This window comes from Pristiophorus japonicus, chromosome 13 (genome assembly GCF_044704955.1).
Source record: "Pristiophorus japonicus isolate sPriJap1 chromosome 13, sPriJap1.hap1, whole genome shotgun sequence".
Taxonomy (NCBI): Eukaryota; Metazoa; Chordata; class Chondrichthyes; family Pristiophoridae; genus Pristiophorus; species Pristiophorus japonicus.
Genome location: NC_091989.1, coordinates 92,595,159 through 92,619,518, shown reverse-complemented (window position 1 = coordinate 92,619,518; position 24,360 = coordinate 92,595,159). Strand labels below are relative to the sequence as shown.

Here is a 24,360-nt window from a genome sequence, read left to right as displayed (position 1 = left end):
TTCACCAACCTTTTTCTCTTTACATACCTATAGAAACTTTTGCAATCCGCCTTAATGTTCCCTGCAAGCTTCTTCTCGTACTCCATTTTCCCTGCCCTAATCAAACCCTTTGTCCTCCTCTGCTGAGTTCTAAATTTCTCCCAGTCCCCAGGTTCGCTGCTATTTCTGGCCAATTTGTATGCCACTTCCTTGGCTTTAATACTATCCCTGATTTCCCTTGATAGCCACGGTTGAGCCACCTTCCCTTTTTTATTTTTACGCCAGACAGGAATGTACAATTGTTGTAATTCATCCATGCGGTCTCTAAATGTCTGCCATTGCCCATCCACAGTCAACCCCCTAAGTATCATTCGCCAATCTATCCTAGCCAATTCACGCCTCATACCTTCAAAGTTACCCTTCTTTAAGTTCTGGACCATGGTCTCTGAAATTACTGTTTCATTCTCCATCCTAATGCAGAATTCCACCATATTATGGTCACTCTTCCCCAAGGGGCCTCGCACAATGAGATTGCTAATTAATCCTCTCTCATTACACAACACCCAGTCTAAGATGGCCTCCCCCCTAGTTGGTTCCTCAACATATTGGTCTAGAAAACCATCCCTTATGCACTCCAGGAAATCCTCCTCCACCGTATTGATTCCAGTTTGGCTAGCCCAATCTATGTGCATATTAAAGTCACCCATTATAACTGCTACACCTTTATTGCATGCACCCCTAATTTCCTGTTTGATGCCCTCCCCAACATCCCTATTACTGTTTGGAGGTCTGTACACAACTCCTACTAACGTTTTTTGCCCTTTGGTGTTCTGCAGCTCTACCCATATAGATTCCACATCATCCAAGCTAATGTCTTTCCTAACTATTGCATTAATCTCCTCTTTAACCAGCAATGCTACCCCACCTCCTTTTCCTTTTATTCTATCCTTCCTGAATGTTGAATACCCCTGAATGTTGAGTTCCCAGCCCTGATCATCCTGGAGCCACGTCTCCGTAATCCCAATCACATCATATTTGTTAACATCTATTTGCACAATTAATTCATCCACCTTATTGCGGATACTCCTTGCATTAAGACACAAAGCCTTCAGGCTTGTTTTATTAACACCCTTTGTCCTTTTAGAATTTTGCTGTACAGTGGCCCTTTTTGTTCTTTGCCTTGGGTTTCTCTGCCCTCCACTTTTCCTCATCTCCTTTCTGTCTTTTGCTTTTGTCTCCTTTTTGTTTCAGAGCAAATGGTGTTTGGGTCCTGGATTACTAGTGATCCAAAGTCATAAAATGCAAGATCATAACATGATTGCTTAGAATGTTAATGGATAAATAAACCTGTGCATGGAGAGTATCCTTATGTCATGACATTGTTTAAGTTTCCCCCTTTAATGTCAAATGTTAGAATTAAGACTGATTTGAGTGGAAGCTGTACTGGGATCACTTGCTGACAATGACGGGGGTGAGCTGATTTCTATCTCCCCGTTGTTAAGCTGGAAACAGCTCAGTTTATAATCGACTCCCCCTCACGGCTGGGATCAGTGGCCTTTCTCAGCCTGTTCCCGAGTGAGCCCATCGTTCCTGTGCCAGCTCTCTGCCCTTTTGATAACCGACCTGATGATCTTATAAATCTTTCAGACTTTAATCCCAGTTGGTTTGAATCCAATTACTGTAGCTCCTGCTAGCAACGACCTCACCAGTAACTTTGGGAATAGAAACAGCTTTCGAGCAAAAATAAAGCTGAGCTATATAGGAAGGGAGGGTGTGAGTGATACTTGGAGATGGAGAGTGGGGGTGATACTGGGAGATAGAGGGAGGGTGGGGGTGATACTGGGAGATATAGGGAGGGTGCGGGTAATAATCGGAGATACAGGGAGGGTGGGGGTGATACTGGGATATATAATGTAGGGTGGGGGTGATACTGGGAGATATAATGTAGGGTGGGGGTGATACTGGGAAATATAGGGAGGGTGGGGGAGATTTACAGGGAGGGTGGGGGTGATAATGGGAGATACAGGGAGGGTGGGGGTGATACTGGGAGATACAGGGAGGGTGGGGGTGATACTGGGATATATATGGAGGGTGGCTGGGGTGGTGGATGGGATGTGAGATAGTCGTGTCGGGAGGGAAGGTGAATGTAAAACTAGGATAAAGTTTAATTTGTTGGGCAGGCCACTGAATCATTTGGCACAAACAGCATTGACTGACCGAGGTCCCAGGCTCGCGTACTGGTCTGCGCCGTTTTACCTGATCCCAGGTTCAATTCCTGGAGCTGCACCATGTTCTCTAATCTTGGGCGAGGCAGGAGTTGGCAGCAGTTCCCCTGAGTTCCCCTGAATTAGGGTGGGGTGGTGGGGGGGAGGTGATCGGAGGAAAGATCAATGAGTTCCCAAGCTTGTGCTGATGGGATACTTAGTCCATACTCTCTCACGAGAGCGGACCAGCTTGATGAGGCACCAGAGGACATCTGGTGCCCATGGAACATCGTGTCAATGCCATCAGGAGAGGAAATCAGAAAGTTGCTGTTAAATCAGGCACGTTTAAAGTGTGAATGCGTTCTCCCGCGTTGTGATGGTTTAATGTGTATATATTTTGCCTGCAGGACTCTGGTTTGTATCTGAAGGAACTGATTGAACCGGTTTTGACATGTTTCAATGATGCGGATAGCCGATTGCGATATTATGCCTGCGAGGCCCTGTACAACATCGTGAAGGTGGCCAGAGGCTCGGTCCTTCCGCACTTCAACGTACTGTTCAACGGACTCAGCAAGGTAAGTGTGTGCTTGTTGGTAAACCACAACAGTCAGCATGGAACTGGTCTCTTTATAATCTTTATTTAAAAAGGACAAACTATAAACCATTTTTCCCCAGTGACTTGCGCCGTTTTTTTGGCCTAAATTTAAAAAATCCAAGTTTCCCCAAAGATTATGCGTGAGCGTAACTCAGTTATGATTTTTGTTTAGGTTTGGGTTTTTTTACGTCGAGGGGGCGTAACCTGATGCCTGCCAGTTTTTCACACTAATGCAAGTTTGGCCAACTTGCATTTCTCTTCGGACGGCATATGCGACCACTCCCCAAAAAACCTTCTGTGTATTTAAGAAAAACCAGCGCACATCAAAAAGTCGGCGCAGAAAGACGCCATTGTTTTTAGGTGAAGTTTTGGAGGGAGTCATGAACACTTAAATATGCATCATCAAGCTTATATTTATTCAACTGAAAATGCAGGAAATGGAAGTTTCATGCAATTCTCTAAGTTTGGATTTTTTTTTTTAAAAAGTGCCACGCCACCATGGAACGTCTCCAAACCGGGCTCGAGGGTCTGAGCGTCGGCCGGCAGAATCGGTCCCTCGCCCGGGCACGGGCTTGGGGCTCAGCTTGAAAAGAAGCCATGGGGAGTGTGGGGTGCTGGTGGGGGAGGGGGAAGGGTGTGGAAGCCGAACTGAAGGCATGAGAAGCCTTACACTATGTCACTATGTAGAAAGCAGCATCAAAGGAAACGTTGGGGGTGGGGGTGGGGGGGGGGGGGGTTCTCATTGTAAGCTCAGACCTGGGTGTGGTCCATGCTAGGGTGTCGACCCTGGGGTGAGAATAAACAAAGAACCTTGTCCTGCCTGCCGGTTTGAGCTTCTTGCAAAGGTACAATTTAAATATGGGGGCAATATTGACAATACCATACCTCGTGCAAGCCTTCTGCATGATGTGCTGCGGAGGAAACAATTGATTCTCTGGGTCAGTCAATGCTGCTTGTGCCAAATGATTCATCGTATGAGGAACCCAGTGTTGTGCGCCACCTTCCTCTGCAAAGCTGGAAATATAACTTTTTAGAGAGGGTGTCTTTCTGCTGGGTGGGACATATACAGCTGGTCACATTTACAATTGCAATTCCATTGAATAAATGAAAATGTGACTCATACTAAATACTTGACCAAGGTCCTGCCACTTTTTGCACTGGCCTCCAGACCTCGGGATGGTCACCATTGCACAGTAATCTTCTGCAACTTGGTTCCAGCGTTTCTTCATTTCTTTTGGTGAAACTTTTGTGTGATCTCTGCTGGTGTTCAGCTTGTGCCATCCGGCCTCAAATACAGTAACCAGTGCCTCCACTGTGAAAAATTCTTGGTCCTTGCGCCGCGTTGCATCTTGTATTGTAGCTCCAATTTTTCCATTAAGAATTAAAGTTCTCACACACAACTGGCTCTTTAAAAATGGCCGAATGTAGACTGGGAGGTGTACTGGGCATGCGCGCCCCTAGCAATCACGTCAAAAAAAAATTTCCGTGCATGCGCAGACAGGGGGTGGGGAGGGGGGGTAGCATGGTTTTTTTGGTGCAGACATTAGGCTCCACCCCCTGAAGCTAAAGGACAAGCTGCGCTGCGCCAATTTAAAAAAATAGAACTGGGAAACTTGCTACTTATTTTTTTTTGGAGTAGTCGGGGCTAAAAAAAAAAATGGACATAGCTCTGGCAGTACTCCAAAGAACGACATTGGGGAAAATTGAGCCCATAGTCTCGGTGGCTAAAGTCTGACCTGCAAGGGAGAATGGTGGCAGGAATGCTATACTGGAATATTGAGGTGCAAGGGAGGGCTGTTTACAACAGGGAATTATTTTTGAAACTAGCTCTATACATTTGCCATTTTGTCCTGCATGTCATACCTGTCTAGTTTATACGGAATTAGTGGGGGGGCTCACCAGCAAGGGGGTGTGGATGGAGAAAGCAGTCACACAAAAAAACGCACCTTGCTAGCACGATCCTGATTGCAGCCTTGCCCATCTCCCACTCTCCCTCTCCTTCACAGTTGTTTTTTCCCTTTAGTGTTAATGAGCTGGGGATCAGTGGTGAAATGAAGCTGAGATGCTCTGGCCAAATCAAACTCCGCTGAGGATTCAAATCCCTGGGCTCAACAGTTTCTCTTCTCCTTGCCCTCGTCTCCCGTCGACATCGCTATGAGGCTGGCTGATGCGGGCACAGATGAAAGCCTCGGTTTCTCATTCAGCTTCATTTGGTCCTTGGCACCGTTTCACTAACCCAATATCGATTGTGCTTCCAGGGACAAAGTCAATGAGCATTGTAATTTTAAAAGCACAACTGGATCTCTTGCAGACAGAATTAGATATAAAAGAAAAATGTGGAATTGAGTAGTCTTAGCAGATAGTTCCCCAAGGGTTGGCAACCTTCCCGGATTGGTTGGAAGTCTACCGGAATGGGAAAAGCAACGTTGTTATCAGAGAGCTGTGTGTGATCAGGGGCATGAGCAGGCCTCCGCGTGTGGATGAAATCAGATATTTAGACATCAGCCTCTGCTCTCCCAACTCACCTGTTGGGGCAGGTTAACAACTGTTAGCTTTTGGACCGGAGATTCCGGTTTGAGTGAGCACTGCTTGGGATTGTCTAAAATATAAAATGGTCACTCTTGATGTGTTCTCCTGATCTGGCCTGGTGGTTCTCCCTGTGTTCTCCTGATTTGGCCTTGGTGGAACTGTGGCTCATAAATGGGGGGTTCTCTAAAATGGAGGAATTCCTCGGTTTCCCCTCTTCCTCACCCTCAGTTTCCTGTCTTCCCCACCCTTGGTTTCCCCGGCCTCATCTCACGAGTGGCCTCTTATCGGAAAGTGTCGCACAACATGTGCCAGCGTGAAACCACAAGCAAAAATACTCAGTTATAGGGGACCCAACCGATGTAAGGTAAATGCAGTAACATTTGTAGAAGTCATGTGATCAAGTATCACGTGATTAAATGTCACGTGGTCAAACGTCACACGATCAAATGTCACATGAATCAAAGTCACGTGATTAAGCCTTCAGGAATGCCTCCAACCCGAGTTGGCAACCCAAGGTGCCTCTTGTTCACAGAGTTCCAGACATGTTGAGCTCTGGGCTTGATGTCTTTCAGTGTATTTAAAATTTCAGTTGGAACTTGATTTGGTCAATGTTTAGAGGTACTTCAAATGAATTAAATTTGATGCGGATGTCTAGGAGCTGCCTTCGGTGTTTGAGTGGGATTGTAATTCAGATTCTGATTGGCCTATTCGAGCCATGTGGCTGATCTGATCGTATGGTTAGCCGGGAGCAGCCAGAAAGTCAGGTGGGGCTCTCCATCCTTTCGCGAAGAGCCCATTCATTCCTTGTCGCCCAATTCACCAGACTTTCCCCATATCCTCTTAAAGTTTTCTTCTTCAAATATTTATTCTCATCCATTTTAAAAGCTATTATGGATCCTACGTACACCACTATTCCAGTTGGGCATGTCCTACCAGTTCTCTGCATTAAAAAATAAATGAAATAAATCCTAATCTTCTTTTGGGATCAGTTATGCCCTCTAGTTAGTGTCTCGCCAATCGAATTTGAACACCTCTATCAGATGTTTCATTATCCTTTTTTGTTCTAATGAAGAAAGTCCCTGTTTCTCTAAGCTGTCCTCCTAACTAAGCTTCTCATCCCTGGAATCATCAGGGTCATCTACACCTCTCAGTCATTTACTTTCTGTAACTTCCTGCTTCGGGGTATTCATGCTAGAAGTAAAATGGTACCCCTGACCAGTGTTTGCTCTGAGTAATGTGTCTTGTGTTTTACACAGTTGGCTGCAGATCCAGATCCCAATGTCAAAAGTGGCTCTGAATTGCTGGACCGGTTATTAAAGGTAAGCTGCTGGACAGATGTGGTGTGTCGTTATGTTGCACTCCTGCCTGGCCTCCCAAATTCTACCCCACGTAAACTAGAGCTGATTCAAAACTCGGCAGCCCGTGTTCTAACTCGCACCAAGTCCCGCTCATCCATCACCCCTGTGCTCGCTGACCTAGATTGGCTCTCGGTTAAGTAACCTCGATTTCAAAATTCTCATCTTTGTTTACAAATCCTTCCATGGCTTCGCCCCTCCCTATCTCTGTAATCTCCTTCAGCCTCACAACCCCAAGAGATGTCTGTGCTCCTCAAATTCTGCCCTCTTGAGCATCCCTGATTATAACTGCTCAACCATCAGTGGCCATGCCTTCAGTTGCCTAGGCCCTAAGCTGTGGAACTACCTCCCTAAACCTCTCTACCTCTCTTTCCTCCTTTTTAAGATGCTCCCTAAAACTCTTCAACCAAGCTTTTGGTCATTGCCGTAATTTCTTCTTATGTGGCTCGGTGTCAAATTGATTTGTTTTGTCTTATAATACTCCTGTGAAGTACCTTGGAACATTTTACTATGTTAAAGGCATTATATAAATGCAAGTTGCATCCGTAAGACAAAGGTCCTCCACCAGCCTGTCCTTGCCATACAGCACTGCCCCCCAGTCATCAAGATACACAGCGCGGCCCTGGACAACATGGACCATTTCCCATACCTCGGCAGCCTCTTATCAACAAGAGAAGACATTGATGACTAGATTCAACACGCCTTCAGTGCGCCAGTGCAGCCTTCGAAGACCAGGCCCTCAAATCCACCACCAAGCTCATGGTCTACAGGGCTGTAGTAATACCCGCCCTCCTGTATGGCTGAGACATGGATCATGTACAGTAGACACCAAGTCGCTGGAGAAATTCCACCAATGATATCTCCGCAAGATCTTACAAATCCCCTGGGAGGACAGATGCACCAACATTAGTGTCCTCGACCAGGCCAATATTCCCAGCATTGCAGCACTGACCACACTTGATCAGCTCCGCTGGGCAGGCCACATTGTCCGCATGCCAGACACAAGACTCCCAAAGCAAGTGCTCTACTCGGAACTCCTTCACGGAAAACGAGCCAAAGGTGGGCAGAGGAAATGTTACAAGGACACCCTCAAAGCCTCCCTGATAAAGTGCGACATCCCCACTGACACCTGGGAGTCCCTGGCCAAAGACCGCCCTAAGTAGAGGAAGTGCATCCGGGGGGGCGCTGAGCACCTCGCGTCTCATCGCCGAGAGCATGCAGAAATCAAGCACAGGCAGCGGAAGGAGCATGTGGCAAACCAGTCCCACTCACCCTTTCCCTCAACGGCTATCTGTCCCACCTGTGACACGGACTGTGGTTCTCATATTGGACTGTTCCGCCACCGAAGGACTCATTTTTAGAGTGGAAGCAAATCTTCCTCGATTCCGAGGGACTGCCTATGATGATGATAATATAAATAAAAGCTGTTGTTGTTGCGTTGGATTATGAATGGACTGAGAGATTGTGAATGGGCACTTTCCAGAAGGGGTCACTGAACAACAGCTTGAATTGACTTTTATATATAAAAATAATTTCTCCCCACTTTGCCCAAGAGTATCGTGCCTCGACAGTTGTTTGCTGGAGATTGAATTGTTAGAATTACGGACCAGCGAACACACATGGATCCATTGAAGTGTTCAGTGTACTGGGCCCACTTTGCTTTTCATATCCGAGATCCATTTAAAATGGAGCACATAATTAATTCCAAATCCTTCGCTCTGTGTTCTCAGCACTTTTCATTTCTGGAGAAGTCCAGTTGTGACATTAAACAAGAGGAAAAAATGAACTCGTGTTCCTCCCCCATCATTTTATTATCGAGTCTGCTCCCGCCCAACCTTCAAATCCAAATGAGGGGTGAGAGGGAACAAGCCATTGGTCAGTGCCCCTTTAGGAGTAAGATATCACAGTAACTATTGATGGAGGTACATGATCCCATGGCACTGTTTTGAAGACGAGTCGGGACTTGTCCTGGACCAACATTCCCCCCTCCACCAACATCCCCAAAACAGATTAACTGGTCATTCAACTCACTGTTTGGGGGGCATAAACTGGCTTCCGTCTTCACCAAAGTAAAATGGTGACTGCATTTCAAACGCATTTCATTGACTGTAGTGTACTTTGGGTTGTCCTGAGGCTGTGAAAGGTGTGTTATGAAATGCACATTCTTTATTTTTTGTACCTTTTGAATACAAGAACATGTCATTCATGGCGCCGGATGGGCTTGTTTTCCTGGGCACTGACCACTGCACTTGTGCAACAGTTTGTGTTTTGGGCACTGCTGCAGGGAGATGCTCCGTGACTGGGGAAATTGGAGGGAGGGAGGGAGAGCGTCTGAACAGCGTCGGTGCAGGTCTGGGAATCAGGTTGCCGGCACTCACGGCTGTGGGCTGGGAGCAAATGGAAAGTGTGGAATGGCTGTGTATGCTCACCAGGCCCAGGAACCACGTGCTGGTTACACCTGTATAATGAGTGCTGGCATTTTTGGCCACTTCACCAAGCTTCCCTTCTCAACATGGACAAGGGATGGTTGCAGGTGTGACTGTCTTGAAGGGTAAAACTCGTGTTCAAAATTTTCATCCTTTAATTTCAAATCCCTCCATGGCCTCGCCCCTCTCTATCTCTGTAATCTCCTCCCCCCCCCCCCCCCACCCCGGAGATGCTGCGCTCCTCTAAGGCAACTCTATAAGGTATTGGTAAGGCCGCATCTGGAGTACTGCGTGCAGTTTTGGTCACCTTACTTAAGGAAGGATATACTAGCTTTGGAAGGGGTACAGAGACGATTCACTAGGCTGATTCCAGAAATGAGGGGGTTACCTTATGATGATAGATTGAGTAGACTGGGTCTTTACTCGTTGGAGTTCAGAAAGATGAGGGGTGATCTTATAGAAACATTTAAAATAATGAAAGGGATAGACAAGATAGAGGCCAGAGAGGTTGTTTCCACTGGTAGGGGAGACTAGAACTAGGGGGCACAGCCTCAAAATACGGAGGAGCCAATTTAAAACCGAGTTGAGAAAGAATTTCTTCTCCCAGAGGGTTGTGAATCTGTGGAATTCTCTGCCCAAGGAAGCAGTTGAGGCTAGCTCATTGAATGTTTTCAAGTCAAAAATAGATAGATTTTTAACCAATAAGGGAATTAAGGGTTACAGGGAGAGGGTGGGTAAGTGGAGCTGAGTCCACGACCAGATCAGCCATGATCTTATTGAATGGCGGAGCAGCCTCGAGGGGCTAGATGGCCTACTCCTGTTCCTAATTCTTATGTTCTAATTCTGCTCTCCTGAGCATCCCTGATTATAATTGGTCAAACCATTGGCGGCTGTGCCTTCTGTTGCCTGGGCCCCAAGCTCTGGAACTCCCTGCCTAAACCTCCCCGCCTCTCTACCTCTCCACCTCTCCTCCTTCAAGATGCTCCTTAAAACCTATCTCTTTGACTCAGCTTTTGATCACCTGCACTAATTTCTACTTATGCGGCTTGGTGTCAAATTGTTTGATGTCATCATACTCCTGTGAAGCACCTTGGGACGTTTCACTATGTTAAAGGCGCTATATAAATACAAGTTGTTGAGGCAAGCAATGTAGACACCGCGCTCATGAACTGATCGTGCGTTTAGTGATCCAGCAGGATGCTTAAGTAGATGGGGAACACGGCTCATTTTCAGCACAATCTCTGGCTTCTATATTCTGGACTACTATTGTTAATATGTTAAACAGATGCATTCTTCAGTGTACAGTTTTTTTTAATAAAGTTTCTTGGTGAGGGTGGTTAGCCGGGTTACCCGGGAGTGGTGGGGGGGGGGGGGGTTGTTGAAGTCTGTCCCTTCGGTCTTGTTTCGAAGTTAGAGATCCATTGCTCCACACACTCCTCCTGCTTCCTCATTGTGAATGAAGTCAAGCTTATCACAGTCTTCTACTAGAATCACAGAGGGAGTGCCTGTGTTGGATCTCTGTCCAATTAGTCCCATTCCCCTACTCTTTCCCCACAGCCCTGCAATTTTCTCCCCTTCAAATATTGATCCGATTCCCTTCCGCCCTTTCAGGCGGGGCATTCTTGATCATAATAACTCGCTGCGTTAAACAATTCTTCTCACCACCTCTTATCTTTGGCTCTTTTGCCAAGTATCCAAATCTGTGTTCTCTCGTAGTGGACCCTTCTTGTAGTGGAAACGTTTTCTCCTTATTTGCTCTCTCAAAACCCTTTGATTTTGAACACCTCTATTAAATCTCCCCTTAACTTTCTCTGCTCTAAGGAGAATAATCCCAGCTTCTCCAGGTAACTGAGGTCCTTGGTACCATTCGACTAAACCTTCTCTGCACCCTCTCCAGGCCTTGACATCCTTCCTAAAGTGTGGTGGCCATGAGTTGACTGACTCGTTTTCTCTCAGCACCTCACACTGGAATTACTTGCCTCTTGCCCTTTCTTATTGCCATCTGCGGGCTTTTTAAAAGCAAGCTTAGTGTTGCCTGATCACTACTTCCTGATTCAGCATACCCCTCCCCACTCTCCATCCTTGGCAGTGTCCTTCACCCACTAATCATCATCTCTAACAGCTAGTACTTAGCTGACAACCTTGTCTTGTCGGTATGTCCAGTGAGAGAGGTTTTGCTCTGTGTAGTTTGCCAAGCTAACGGTCGTGTCGTTTATATGGCACAAAATATGGAAAGGCAAGGTGAGCACAGCTGCGAGGAGGCTTGACCCTAAGGAAAAGACCCCAGTATCTGGGGCAATGATCTCGTATTTTAAAATTGTACGTTTTTTTTTTGTAAAGCTGCCACCTTCAGTCTCCGCTCTCTGTTGCTTCACGGAAAAGAATGGGGTTTATGACCAGAGGCCAAGGGCAGAAATGTGTTTCCACACCTTGCTTTAGAAACAGGACGAGGGTGGTCTGTATTTTGTGTCGGTATCACTGTGCCTCAGCTGCACCCTCCGCAGAATGCCCTCTCCTGTACCTCACTGTGCTACGATTGGCATCCTTTGGTCGCTCAGAGATTATGATTAATACTGAATTAGAAGAACTTCTACGTGAGCCTGCGCCCACCAGGACCTGAATTTAGAATGCTCAAAGGGTTTGGTGCTACCTCGGGTGTGGGCACTAACATATCCATTTGCATCTGCAGCCTTGCTTGTCTGTATAGGGACTATGGCCTGTTACTTGTCTTGCAATAAGAAGTCAGGAATATACTGTGTTGCTCATTAAGCCCTGGGAGTGCAGTCTCCTTCAGGTAGCAAAGCGGCTTGTGTGGCTGGCGTTTGTACTGGCGTGGAATTGAGTGATGGACAGGACATTGTAGTGACATTGCCTTGAGCCGAGGTGTAATCTGGCGTATTGCAATGTGCCAGGGCATGTCTTGCTGCCCCCGTGCTCATATAGCCAGTCCTAGTAAAGAGAGTGTAACGCTCGGCGCACAAAGTTGGGAATAAATCCAACTCTTTCTGGGCCCGCTGAAGTGCCACAAGGATATTTGAGGTGGGCATTCCAGCTTCTGGGTGTAAGAGTTTGAGATGCTGAGTCATAGAAATTTACAGCATGGAATGGGGCCATTTCAGCCCATCGTGCCCGTGCCGGCCGACAAAGAGCTACCCAGCTTAATCCCACTTTACAGCTCTTGGTCCGTAGCCATGTAGGTTATGGCACTTTGAGCAACGGACAAGAAATTCTGGTGATGTTGCCTTGAGCCGAGTTGTAATCTGGCGTACTGCCACTGGCTGTTTTGCTTCTGTAGTGATGTGCCTGGGCATGTCTTGCTGGCCCTGTGCTCACTATAACCGCCCTAGTAAAGAGAATAACACCCGGTGCACAAAGTTGGGAAGGAATCCAAGTACTTGTAGTGAGGGCATCTGCCTCTACCACCCTTTCAGGCAGTGAGTTCCAGACCGCCGCCATCCTCAAATCCCCTCTAAACCCTCTACCAATTATTTTAAATCTACGCCCTTGGTTATTGATCCCTTTGCTAAGGGGAAATAGCTGGGCCCCTCATAATTTTTATGTACCTCAATCAGGTTTCCCCTCAGCCTCCTCTGTTCCAAAGAAAACAAACCCAGCATCTCCAATCTTACCTCGTAGCTAAAATTCTCCAGTCCAGGCGACATCCTCGTAAATCTCCTCTGTACCCTCTCGCGTGCAATCAAATCTTTCCTGTAATGTGGTGACCAGAACTGCATGCAGTACTCCAGCTGTGGCCTAACTAGTGTTGTATACAGTTCAAGCATAACCACCCTGCTCTTGCCTTTATTAGCCGAGGCATAGAATACAAGCATTCAGTGTGCCTTCTTAACCAACTTATCTACCTGTCCTGCTACCTTCAGGGATCTGTGGACCTGCATTCCAAGGTTCTCTGTTCCTCTACACATCTGTGTCCAACCATTTATTGTGTATTCCCTTGCCTTGTTAGCTCTTCCCAAATGAATTACCTCCTGTTTCTTCGAGGATATTAGCGGCCCTTACACGTGCTCCCAGAAAAGAATCCGAGCCATCCCAGCCCTGCAGGAGGTGGCACTTTGAGTTTAAGAAATGAGCTGCAACATCTCCTCTTCTTGGTCAATCACTTGAGATTGCACCTTATCTGAGTGTGATTAGAGCTATAGATTAGTGGTTGTAAGAAGGTCTATTGTGCACGCAGAAGCTGAACTCCAGGACATAGTCGACATATTTACCGAGGCATACGACAGCATGGGGTTTATGCTAAACATCAGTAAGCCAAAGGTCCTCCACCAGCCTGTTCTCGTCGCACAGCACTGCCCCCCAGACATCAAGATCCATGACGCGGCGCTGGGCAACGTGGACCACTTCCCTTATCTCAGGAGCCTCCTATCAACAAGAGCAGGCATTGATGACGAGGTCCAACACCGTCTCCAGTGCGCCAGTGCAGCCTTTGGCTGCCTGAGGAAAAGAGTGTTTGAAGACCAGGCCCTCAAAACTGTCACCAAGCTCAGTCTTCAGGGCTGTAGTAATACCCGCCCTCCTGTATGGCTCAGGGACATGGACCATGTACAGTAGACATCAAGTCGCTGGAGAAATAACACCAACGATGTCTCTACAAGATCCTACAAATTCCCTGGAAGGATAGATACACCAACATTAGCGTCCTCGTCCAGGTCAACATCCCCAGCATTGAAGCACTGATCACACTTGATCAGCTCCGCTGGGCAGGCCATATAGTTCGCATGCCAGACACGAGACTACCAAAGTAAGCGCTCTACTCTGAACTCATCCACGACAAACGAGCCAAAGGTGGACAGCGGAAACTTTACAAGGACACCCTCAAAGCCTCCTTGATAAAGTGCAACATCCCCACTGACACCTGGGAGTCCCTGGCCAAAGACCGCCCTAAGTGGAGGAAATGCATCCGGGAGGGCGCTGAGCTCCTCGAGTATCGTCAGCGGAGACTGTGGTTCTCGTATTGGACTGCACAGCCACCTAAGAACGATTCCGAGGGACTGCCTATGATGATGATGACTCTTGAACAAGAACAGTGGCGATTAGAAAGCAAAATATGAAAATACCTTGGCCCTAATTCAAGCAAGGTGCAAGTGTCCACAACTGTGATGGAGGGTTTGGTCGTCCATGAGGCTATTGCTCATGATCTTCGTAGTTGTTCCACTGAAATAAATTGTTTCCCTGCCACCATTGTTCTGTTGAGACGCATTTCAGAGGCCAGAGTTGAATGTTTGTGACCGAAGCGTTGACAATTTTTGGCTTCTGCTTTCAGCATGTAAGGAGCACTGTTAGTTTGCCTCCTATATGATAGAAAGACGTGCATTTAACAGGACCTTTCATGACCTCAGGATGTCCCAAAGTGTTTTACAGCCAATGAAGTACTTTTGAAGTGTAGTCACGGTTGTAATGTGGGAAATGCAACAACCAATTTGCGCACAGCAAGCTCCCACAAACAGCAATAAGATAATGACCCGATAATCTGTTTGTGATATTGGTTGCGTGACAAATATTGGCCAGGACACTTCTGCTCTTCTTCAAAATAGTGCCATGGGATCTTTCATGTGTGAAGTATGGACCTTTCATGTGTGAAGTAAATATGTATGAAATATGGGATAAACCTATCTATAGTACAGGTACCAAGTGTTTCAAACCCAGCCTCACCTTTTTTAATTCTTCCTCACGAGCACTCAGCCAATTTTAGACAAGACTCTCTAACAGAAGTTTCACTCCGGATATTCTGAACACATGCAGTTTTTGATCATTATATATTTGAGTTCGTAAATGTACATAGATTCGAGGGACTGCCTATGATGATGATGATGACATAGAGATTCCTATTGCACGGAATTGTGTGAAATTGTTTTTCATTTCACTATGTATGAAATGTTTAATGTGGATGTACCTTGCAATTTCCGCAACCAATAACTATTTTGGCGATGATGGATGATTTAATACTGGTGTTATTTCTCATCTCGCAGGACATTGTCACCGAAAGTTCCAAGTTTGACCTTGTGGCCTTTGTCCCTCTCTTGAGAGAGCGAATTTATTCCAACAATCAGTATGCAAGGCAATTCATCATCTCCTGGGTGAGTTCCAAACAACGTTCCTGGTCTTCAGTAAGAGGAGTTGAGTTTTAGTCTAATCAGCAGCAGATTGAATCAGTCACATGGCCATTTTAAAACCAATTAGAAGGGAAGTAACATTTCTGCTACCATGTCAGCACCATCAATTTGGGCTCCAAATTGTGTCTGAGGTCTCAACAATGTATTACATACAGTTGTGTTATTCCTGTGTCCTCTGCAAGAGCTGTCCAATGCGATCTATGTCCTCACTACCCTCTATTCACACATTGGTGACCAGCAATGTGTCTCCCTGATAAAGTGCAACATCCCCACTGACACCTGGGAATCCCTAGCCAAAGACCGCCCTAAGTGGTGGAAGAACATCCGGGAGGGCGCTGAGCACCTTGAGTCTCATCGCCGAGAGCATGCAGAAATCAAGCGCAGGCAGCGGAAGGAGCGTGCAGCAAACCAGTCCCTCCCACCCTTTCGCTCAACCACTGTCTGTCCCACCTGTGACAGAGACTGTAATTCCCATATTGGACTGCACAGTCACCTGAGAACTCACTTTTTAGAGTGGAAGCATGTCTTCCTCGATTTCGAGGGACTGCCTATGATGATGATCCCTCCAATTTTTTTCCCCGTATGTGGTCCCTTTAAATTTACTGCGGCTGCACACAAGCATGATATTTGTGAACGGGAGGTCCCGATCAGTGCGTGACTGCCCACCTTCGTGGGGTGGGGGGGCGGGGGGAAACGTTGGTGACCAGGTCTATACATGCCACGACACTCGGGTAATCTGATGCTTGCAATCTAATCTCTGCGCAGATTTTTCCGTACTTTAAAGTTCACTGATACATTCAGGTCAGTTTCCTGTGTGATTTCTGAATGAGCTGCCCCACCACCCTTTGGGGTTGAGCCGGGGGTGACTCTGAGCGGCGCTGGCTCTCGAACTCTTTTCAATCTTGGCTTTCTGTGCAGATCCTGGTATTGGAATGTGTTCCCGACATCAACTTGCTCGACTACCTGCCGGAAATCCTCGATGGGCTCTTTCAGATCCTTGGAGACAACAGTAAAGAGATCCGTAAAATGTGAGTGTGGTTGATGAACTTTGTGAGCAAGTTGCCACAGATGAGTCATTCTCTCAAGCTTTGTGAATTTTGTATTCATCCAGATGTGGGATGTTGGTCATTGAACACACTTATCTCAGCTGCTCAGCATCAAGGAGCCACATGTCTGGTGTGGTGCCGATATTCCTCCCCCCAGGACCATCTCAAACAGTTACTGCCATCCTGAAATGCAGTTGATCTAAGTCCGTTCTGATACTGAGGTGCAGTCAGAAGTGACTGACTCCAGTAGTAGTCGACCAAAACCAGAATAAATCTAAGTAGGGCAGCACACGGGTTAAAGAGCCTCTTTTAGAGTAGTCTGTTAAGAAAGACAAGAAAGACTTGCATTTATATAGCGCCTTTCATGACCACCAGATGTCTCAAAGCCCTTTACAGCCAATTAACTACTTTTTGGATTGTAGTCACTATTGTAATGTGGGAACCACGGCAGCCAATTTGCACACAGCAAGCTCCCACAAACAGCAATGTGATAATGACTCGATAATCTGTTTTGGTTATGTTGAGGGATAAATATTGGCCAGGACATCAGGGGATAACTCCTCTGCTCTTCAAAATAGTACCACGGGATCTTTTACGTCCACCTGAGAGAGCAGACAGGGCCTCGGCTTAATGTCTCATACAAAAGACGGCACCTCCGACAGTGCGGCACTCCTTCAGCAATGCACTGGCGTGTTGGCCTAGATTTATGTGCTCCAGTCCCTGGAGTGGAACTTGAACCCACAACCTTCTGACTCAGAGGCAAGTGTGCTACCCACTGAGCCACAGCTGACACTGTTTGGGTCTTGTTTAGCTTGTTGCCCTTGGGTGGTGATGCTCTGTTGGCATGTGACCGTGACTGCCTTTATGCAAATTAGTACCAGTCATGGTGTTTTGTTCAGGTGGGTCCACTTTTCCGAGCTTTAGTCTTGATCCTGGTACTAATGTAAGCAGCAGTTATCATCCTAAATGGATTTGGTTTTGCCTGAAGCTGTTGGCTTTTTTTTTGCCCAGGACAAGGATGCTGCTTTTTTCAATAATGGGGGAAGAGATGAAAGATGCAGAAATTGAGGAGAAATTTCTATTCCCAGTAGGATCTGTGTTTTTACTAGAAGCCTGGGTCGGAGTGCTAACTCCACATGCTTATTTCTTTGACAATCATAGTGTTTGAGTTGACTCATACCTGAAGACCCAGCTTGCACATCAGGCAAGTATGATTAATGATGCCCTATTGGATCTGGATGGTATCTCTACCAGTCAAAGCTTTATGAGGGTTCCCTTCACTGTCAGCAGGCAGGCTGCAAAAAAAATACTTGAACTTCGTCCTCACCAATCTACGTCGCAGATGCATCTGTCCATGACAGTATTGGTGGCAGTGACTACCGCATAGACATTGTGGAGACGAAGTCCTGTCTTCACCCTCCGTCATGTTATGTGGCACTACCACTGTGCTAAATGGGATAGATTCAGAACAGATTTACCAGCTTAAGAATGGGCATCCATGAGGCGCTGTGGGCCAGCAGCAGCAGCAGAATTGTATTCCATTACAATCTGTAACTTCATGGCCCGGCATATCGCTCACTACCATTACCATTGAGCCAGGGACCAACCCTGGTTCAGTGAGGAGTGCAGATGAACATGCCAGGAGCAGCAGCAGGCATACCTAAAAATGAGTTGTCAACCTGGGGAAGCTGCAACACAGGACTACATGCATGCCAAACAGCAGAAGCAGCATGCTATAGACAGAGCTAAGCGATCCCGCAATCAACAGATCAGATCGAAGCTCTGCAGTCGTGCCACATCCAGTTGTGAATGGTGGTGGACCATTAAACAAGTAATGGGAGGAGGAGACCACTCGAATATCCCCATCCTCAATGATGGCAGAGCCCAGCATGTGAGTGCAAAAGACAAGGCAGAAGCGTTTGCAATCATCTTCAGCCAGAAGTGCCAAGTGGATGATCCATATCGGCCTCCTCCTGAGGTCCCCACCATCACAGAAGCTAGTCTTCAGCCAATTCCATTCACTCCACGTGATAGCAAGAAAGGGCTGAACGCACTGAATACAGCAAAGGCTATGGGCCCCGACAACATCCCAGCTGTCGTGCTGAAGAATTGTGCTCCAGAACTAGCCACACCTCTAACCAAGCTGTTCCAGTACAGCTACAACACTGACATCTACCCGACATGCACAGAAATGTACTGTCCACAAAAAGCTGGACAAATCCAATCCAGCCAAATACCGCCCCATTAGTCTACTCTCCATCATTAGCAAAGTGACTATCATGCGGCACTTACTCACCAACAACCTTCTCACCGATGCTCAGTTTGGGTTCCGCCAGGACCACTCGGCTCCAGATCTCGTTACAGCCTTGGTCCAAACATGGACTGAAGAGCTGAATTCCAGAGGTGAGGTGAGAGTGACTGCCCTTCATATCAAGGCAGCATTTGACCGAGTGTGGCATCAAGGAGCCCTTGTAAAATGGAAGTTAATGGGAATTGGAGAAACTCTCCTCTGGCTGGAGTCATACCTAGCACAATGCTTGAGGTTGTTGGAGGTCAATCCTCTCAGCCCCAGGGCATCGCTGCAGGAGTTCCTCAGGGTAGTGACCTAGGCTCAACCATCGTCAACTGCTTCATCAATGACCTTCCCTCCATCATAAGGTCAGAAGTGTGGATGTTCACTGATAATAGTGTTCAGTTCCATTTGCAACTCCTCAGACAATGGAGCAGTCCATGCCTGTATGCAGCAACCCCTAGACAACATTCAGGCTTGGGCTGATAAATGGCAAGTAACATTCATCCCACGTAAGTGCCAGGCAATGACTATCTCCAACAAGTGAGAGTATAACCACCACCTCTTGACATTCAACAGCATTACCATCGCCGAATCCCCCACCATCAACATCCTGGGGGTCATCATTGACCAGAAACTTAACTTGACCAGTCATATAAATACTGTGGCAACAAGATCAGGTCAGAGGCTGGGTATGGCGAGTGTCTCACCTCCTGACTCCCCAAAGCTTTTCCACCATCTACAAGGCACAAGTCAGGAGTATGATGGAATACTCTCCATTTGGATGAGTGCAGCTCCAACAACATTCGAAGCGCGACACCATCCAGGACAAAGCAGTCCGCTTGATTGACACCCCATCCACCACCTTCAACATTCACTCCCTCCACCACCGGCGCACTGTGGCTGCCGTGTGTACCATCTACAAGATGCACTGCAGCAACTCGCCAAGGCTTCTTTTGCAGCACCTCCCAAACCCGTGATCTCTACCACCTAGAAGGACAAGGGCAGCAGGCGCATGGGAACAGCACCATCTCCACGTTCCCCTCCAAGTCACACACCTTCCTGACTTGGAAATATATCGCCGTTCCTTCATCGCTGGGCCAAAATCCTGGAACTCCTTCCCTAACAGCACTGTGGGAGTTCCTTCACCACACGGACTGCAGTGGTTCAAGGATGCGGCTCACCACCATCTTCTCTCGGGCAATTGGGGATGAGCAATAAATTCTGTGCTTGCCAGTGACACCCAGTTCGCATGAACGAATTTTTTAAAAACTTCCTTTTTCGATTGTGACATCCTGCCCACTCAGACTAGGTTGTGTCTCTCTGCTGATTCACTGTTGCCGTCCAGTTGGAGATAAAGTAATGCAGGTCCCTTGTACAGAAAAAGCACCAGTTGTCCTGGTAAAAGGGTTGAAGCAGCAGATGATTGAGATAGGCAGCCTTGCTCACAGGAAACATTTCAGATGTGGAAGGCTACTTAACCAAGCTTGCTGGGTAGAGCTTGCCCATAAGCAGTCCATCGAGGTTGTTGCAGCTCCGAGCGAGGTTCTAGGGAGCCAGTTACAGGTTGTGAGCAGCATTGCTCTTGTAGTGAAACTGCTGCACACACCAGTCAAGTTCTAGCTACAAAGACCATGACCACAGCGTAAGGTAGTGTCATTCACCATTTTGCTGGCTGATTTTTTTTTACATAAACTGAAGAAGCAGCTATTGAAAATCCATTTCTTGGGCAGGAGATCATGGTTGCTATTTGTGAGAAAAATTTCTAAATAAGAACGTAACATAAGAATAGGAGCAGCAGTAGGCCATTCGGCCCCTTAAGCCTGCTCCACCATTCAATAAGATCATGGCTGATCTGGTCTTGGCCTCAACTCCATTTCCCCGCCCACTCCCCATAACCCTTGACACCCGTGTCGTTCAAAAATCTGTCCATCTCCACCTTAAATATATTCAATGATCCAGCTCTCTGGGGTAGAGTGTTCCAAAGATTCACATCCCACTGAAAAGAAATGAGAGAGTATTCTCAAAACTTATATACTGTTCACTTTCACAGTTAACCAGTGATTAGGTCGACTAGTTTGACTCAGTCGGAGATGTCGTTCAATTGCCCAGTCTTGGCTGGACAGTGATTAAACCACCCTCTTAATTCGCTAAAACGTAAGCTAGTATCAAAATGACTGGTACTCGACGTCAGCATAAATTGGGGACCATTTCGTACGGAGTTTATGCAAGTGGGCTGAGCGTGTTTCTTACTCCTGAATTAAGAGTAAGATTACTTTCCTCTCTTCCCCATCCCGGTGAAATCTTCTTCCTTCCTCCCTTGACTGTGTTGTCTTTTGGTGAATTGGCAACCCTTTGGTGCCTTGCTCAAGTCGCCATTTTTGTTGTACCATCAACCAGGTTGACCATTGGAGCCTAATCCTGTAAACTCGATCCGGCTCCCAACTGCGCACTTCCAAAAGAGGGTTCCTGGACATTTGTTTCTTTCTGATCTGGGGCAGTGAAGGCAGTTGTTGTACCCCAATACCTGCCCTGCTGTGATCAGCCACCTCAGCACAGGCTACTGATTGTTCTTCGGGCCTCGCTGATCTGTACGGCCAGGCTGTTTGCTGCCTTAAGCAGCTTTGTCATTGGGAGCTCTGGGTGAGATGATTTTGTATTTGCCACATTCTTGATGCAGCTTATACAGCAGGCCGCACCTGGATAACTTGTTCTTAACTTCCTTCCAGGTGCGAGACTGTCCTCGTTGAGTTTCTGAAGGAGATCAAGAAAAACCCTTCAAGTGTCAAGTTTGCTGAAATGGCCAACATCTTGGTCATCCACTGCCAGGCCTCTGGTGAGTCCCTCTTCCTCCCCGTTCCCCTTCCGAGAGAGTGTTATAATCCCATTAGCTCACTGATGAACAGTGAAGGTGCGATTCTGCCTGTAGGTGCAGTTTTGAGTTTGACCCAATATGTACAGGAAGGATCCAGGTCTGGTCTTCACTCCGTGCTGTGCTGGATAATCGCAGACTGGGCCCTTTAATTGGCATGGGTTGGGCAGGGGAAATTGTCGCAGGTTACCTGCGTTAGACGTTTGGGTACGGACAGGATTGAATTTGGCTGTGATGCTTCCTATAGTTGATGAGCTTGCAGGTGTTCACAGTCTAGGCTATTGTGCGAACAAAGGAACGGCTATTTAGGTGAGCGATTGGTTCTGGTGGAGCAGAAAGGGATCAATTGTTTCAGGAGAGGGGTGAAAGTGAAGGGCTGTATTTGAGTTTTACTGCACTCTTTGCCACTATGCATGCAGTCATCAGATGCTGCACAGGCAGGAGAACATTTTTGTCCCGTGAACTTTTTCTTCCAGTTTTTGTGCTGTAAATCTGGCTCGATAACATGATTCAAGCTACAGGATTTATACATTGGGCCCTTGATGGGAGAGCTCCACAATGGACATTTCTTGTCTCTACACCTCAGAGGCTACCTGTCCTCATTTTATTTCCCCAGAGAGTTTTTTTTAAAATTTGTTGCTGGTGAGGCCGGCATTTACTCCCCAGCCCTAGTTGCCCTGAGAAGATGGTGTTGAGCCTATGTAACAGTTTGGTACAGCCGAGTGGCGTGCTAGGCTGGGCCAATTCAGAGGGCAGTTAAAAGTCAACCATGATGGCTTGGGACTCGAATCGCACACCCAAAACCGTTTGGATTCTTACGGCAATCATTGCTTGGTCACTTTTATTGATACCAGCTTTTTATTTTGTAAGAACATAAGAAATAGGAGCAGGAGTAGGCCCTTCGAGCCTGCTCCGCCATTCATTCTGATCATCGACCTCAACTCTACTTTCCCAATCTCCATATCCCTTGATTCCCCTCGACCCCAAAAATCCATCTATTTCAGCCTTGAATATATTCAGAGACTCAGCATCCACAGCCCTCTGGGGCAGAGGATTCCAAAGATTTACAACCCTCTGAGTGAAGAAATTTTTCCTCATCTCTGTCTTAAATGGCCTACCTCTGTTCCTCCTAGTTCTAGACACTCCAGCCAGGGGAAGCAACCTCTCCGCATTTATCCTGTCAATCCCCTTCAGAATCTTTTATGTTTCAATGAGATCACCTCTCATTCTAGATTTATTAAACTGAATTTAAATTCTCAAACTGCTATTGTGGAATTTGAACCCTTGTTCTCTCTGAATTATTAGTCTCAGCTTGTGGATTACTCATCCACATCCTAACCACTGCACTACCGAGTGGGCCATCTCTCGCTTGATCTCCACCAGTACTGTCTGAACGCAGCAGGGATGGAGGGTCCAGGTGGTTATTTTTCCTTCCTCCGAATTCTGAAGGCGTGCGATGTGGTGTGTGGGATTTCAGGCATGAAATGCACCAGCACATTACCCGCAGGTATTCATTTTATGATGGTTGGAATGGACTGTGCAGCTGCTAATCCACAGCGTGGTTCTTTCATTTCCCACAGACTGGTCCCAGAGCCGAACTGATCCTCTGTCCCTTCCTCCCCCGCCACTAACTCCCCCGTGGAAATGGGAGGGACAATTGGAAAGAGACCTAATTAAAGGCTGGAAATCCCAAGCTTTTAAACTGGTGATTGGAGGCGCCACACGAGCCTCCTCCCACTCTCATTACTTCCTCTCACCCCATCAACTTATTATTCTATTCCTTTGTCCCTCATATGTTTAGCTAGCTTCCCCTTAAATGCATCTATACTATTCACCTCAACCATTCCTTGTGGTAACGAGTTCCACATTCTCATTATTCTGAGTTCCCAATTGTTATATAAACAGGGTCAGAGGTTAAGACTGCGGTTCAACTCTGCATAATATCCCTTTCTCGTGTCTCTGGTTGTTCAGTAATCGTATTTGCTGCACAGAAACTTTAAGTCAAAATATTAAGAAAAATTGTAAGTGTTCTAGTTCTGCTAAAGCAACAGTAAATTCCTATAATGGCATTTTGTGCTAAATGTAGACAGTGTAATATGGAAATGACTGCAGGACTAAATGAAGCAGTGGAATAAACAGTATCCTTTCACCTCTGGGCCTGGGTTTTAATCCAGTCCTGATAGGAACATAACAAGAATTAGGAGTAAGCCATTCAATATGATCATGGCTGATCTTCAGGATCTTGTACAGACGCACCAACGTTAGCGTCCTCGACCAGGCCAACATCCCCCCCCCCCCCCCCCCCCCCCAATATCCCCTCTCTTCCCTCCCCAATATCCAAATCTACCCGTCTGTCACAGGCAGTACTGAGGGAGCGCCGCACTGTCGGAGGGGCAGTACTGAGGGAGCGCCGCACTGTCGGAGGGACAGTACTGAGGGAGTGTAGTCCCTGTTGTAGTGCGGGAAGGCGCTATATAAATCCGAATCTTTCTTCATCGACTGAGCACCCACAGCCCTCTGGAGTAGAGCATTCCAAATATTCACAAGCCTCTGAGTGAAGTGAAGAAATGTCTCCTCATCTCTGTCTTAAATGGCCTACCCCTTATCCTGAGACTGTGACCCCCGTAGTTCTAGACTCTCCAACCAGCGTAAACAACCTCTCAGCATCCACCCTGTCAATCCCCTCAGTATTTTATATTTTTCAATGCGATCACCTCCAATTCTTCTAAAGTCCAGAGAGGATAGGCCCACTCTACACAATCTTTGCTCATAAAGACATCCCTCTCATCCCAGGAATCAATCTAGTGAATCTTTATTCCACCGCCTCTAAGGCAAGTATATCCTTCCTCAGATAGGGTCCCCTATCCCCCATAGGGGAGGGGCACCAGTAAATGAGGGATAGGGGAGGGGCACCAATAAATGAGGGATAGGGG

The 24,360-nt window shown here is 46.9% G+C and overlaps 1 protein-coding gene across 2 annotated transcripts in view; it reads left to right on the top strand.

Annotated features, from left to right (window-relative positions):
* vac14 (vac14 homolog (S. cerevisiae)) overlaps nt 1-24,360 on the top strand; it is a 406,574-nt gene that overhangs the window by 44,983 nt on the left and 337,231 nt on the right. For both annotated transcript variants that reach the window (XM_070897766.1, XM_070897765.1), the window contains exons 4-8: nt 2,591-2,758; nt 6,564-6,626; nt 15,076-15,183; nt 16,138-16,247; nt 21,285-21,391. In XM_070897766.1, the coding sequence (XP_070753867.1) occupies nt 2,591-2,758; nt 6,564-6,626; nt 15,076-15,183; nt 16,138-16,247; nt 21,285-21,391 (556 nt within the window). The remainder of the gene's footprint in view (nt 1-2,590; nt 2,759-6,563; nt 6,627-15,075; nt 15,184-16,137; nt 16,248-21,284; nt 21,392-24,360) is intronic.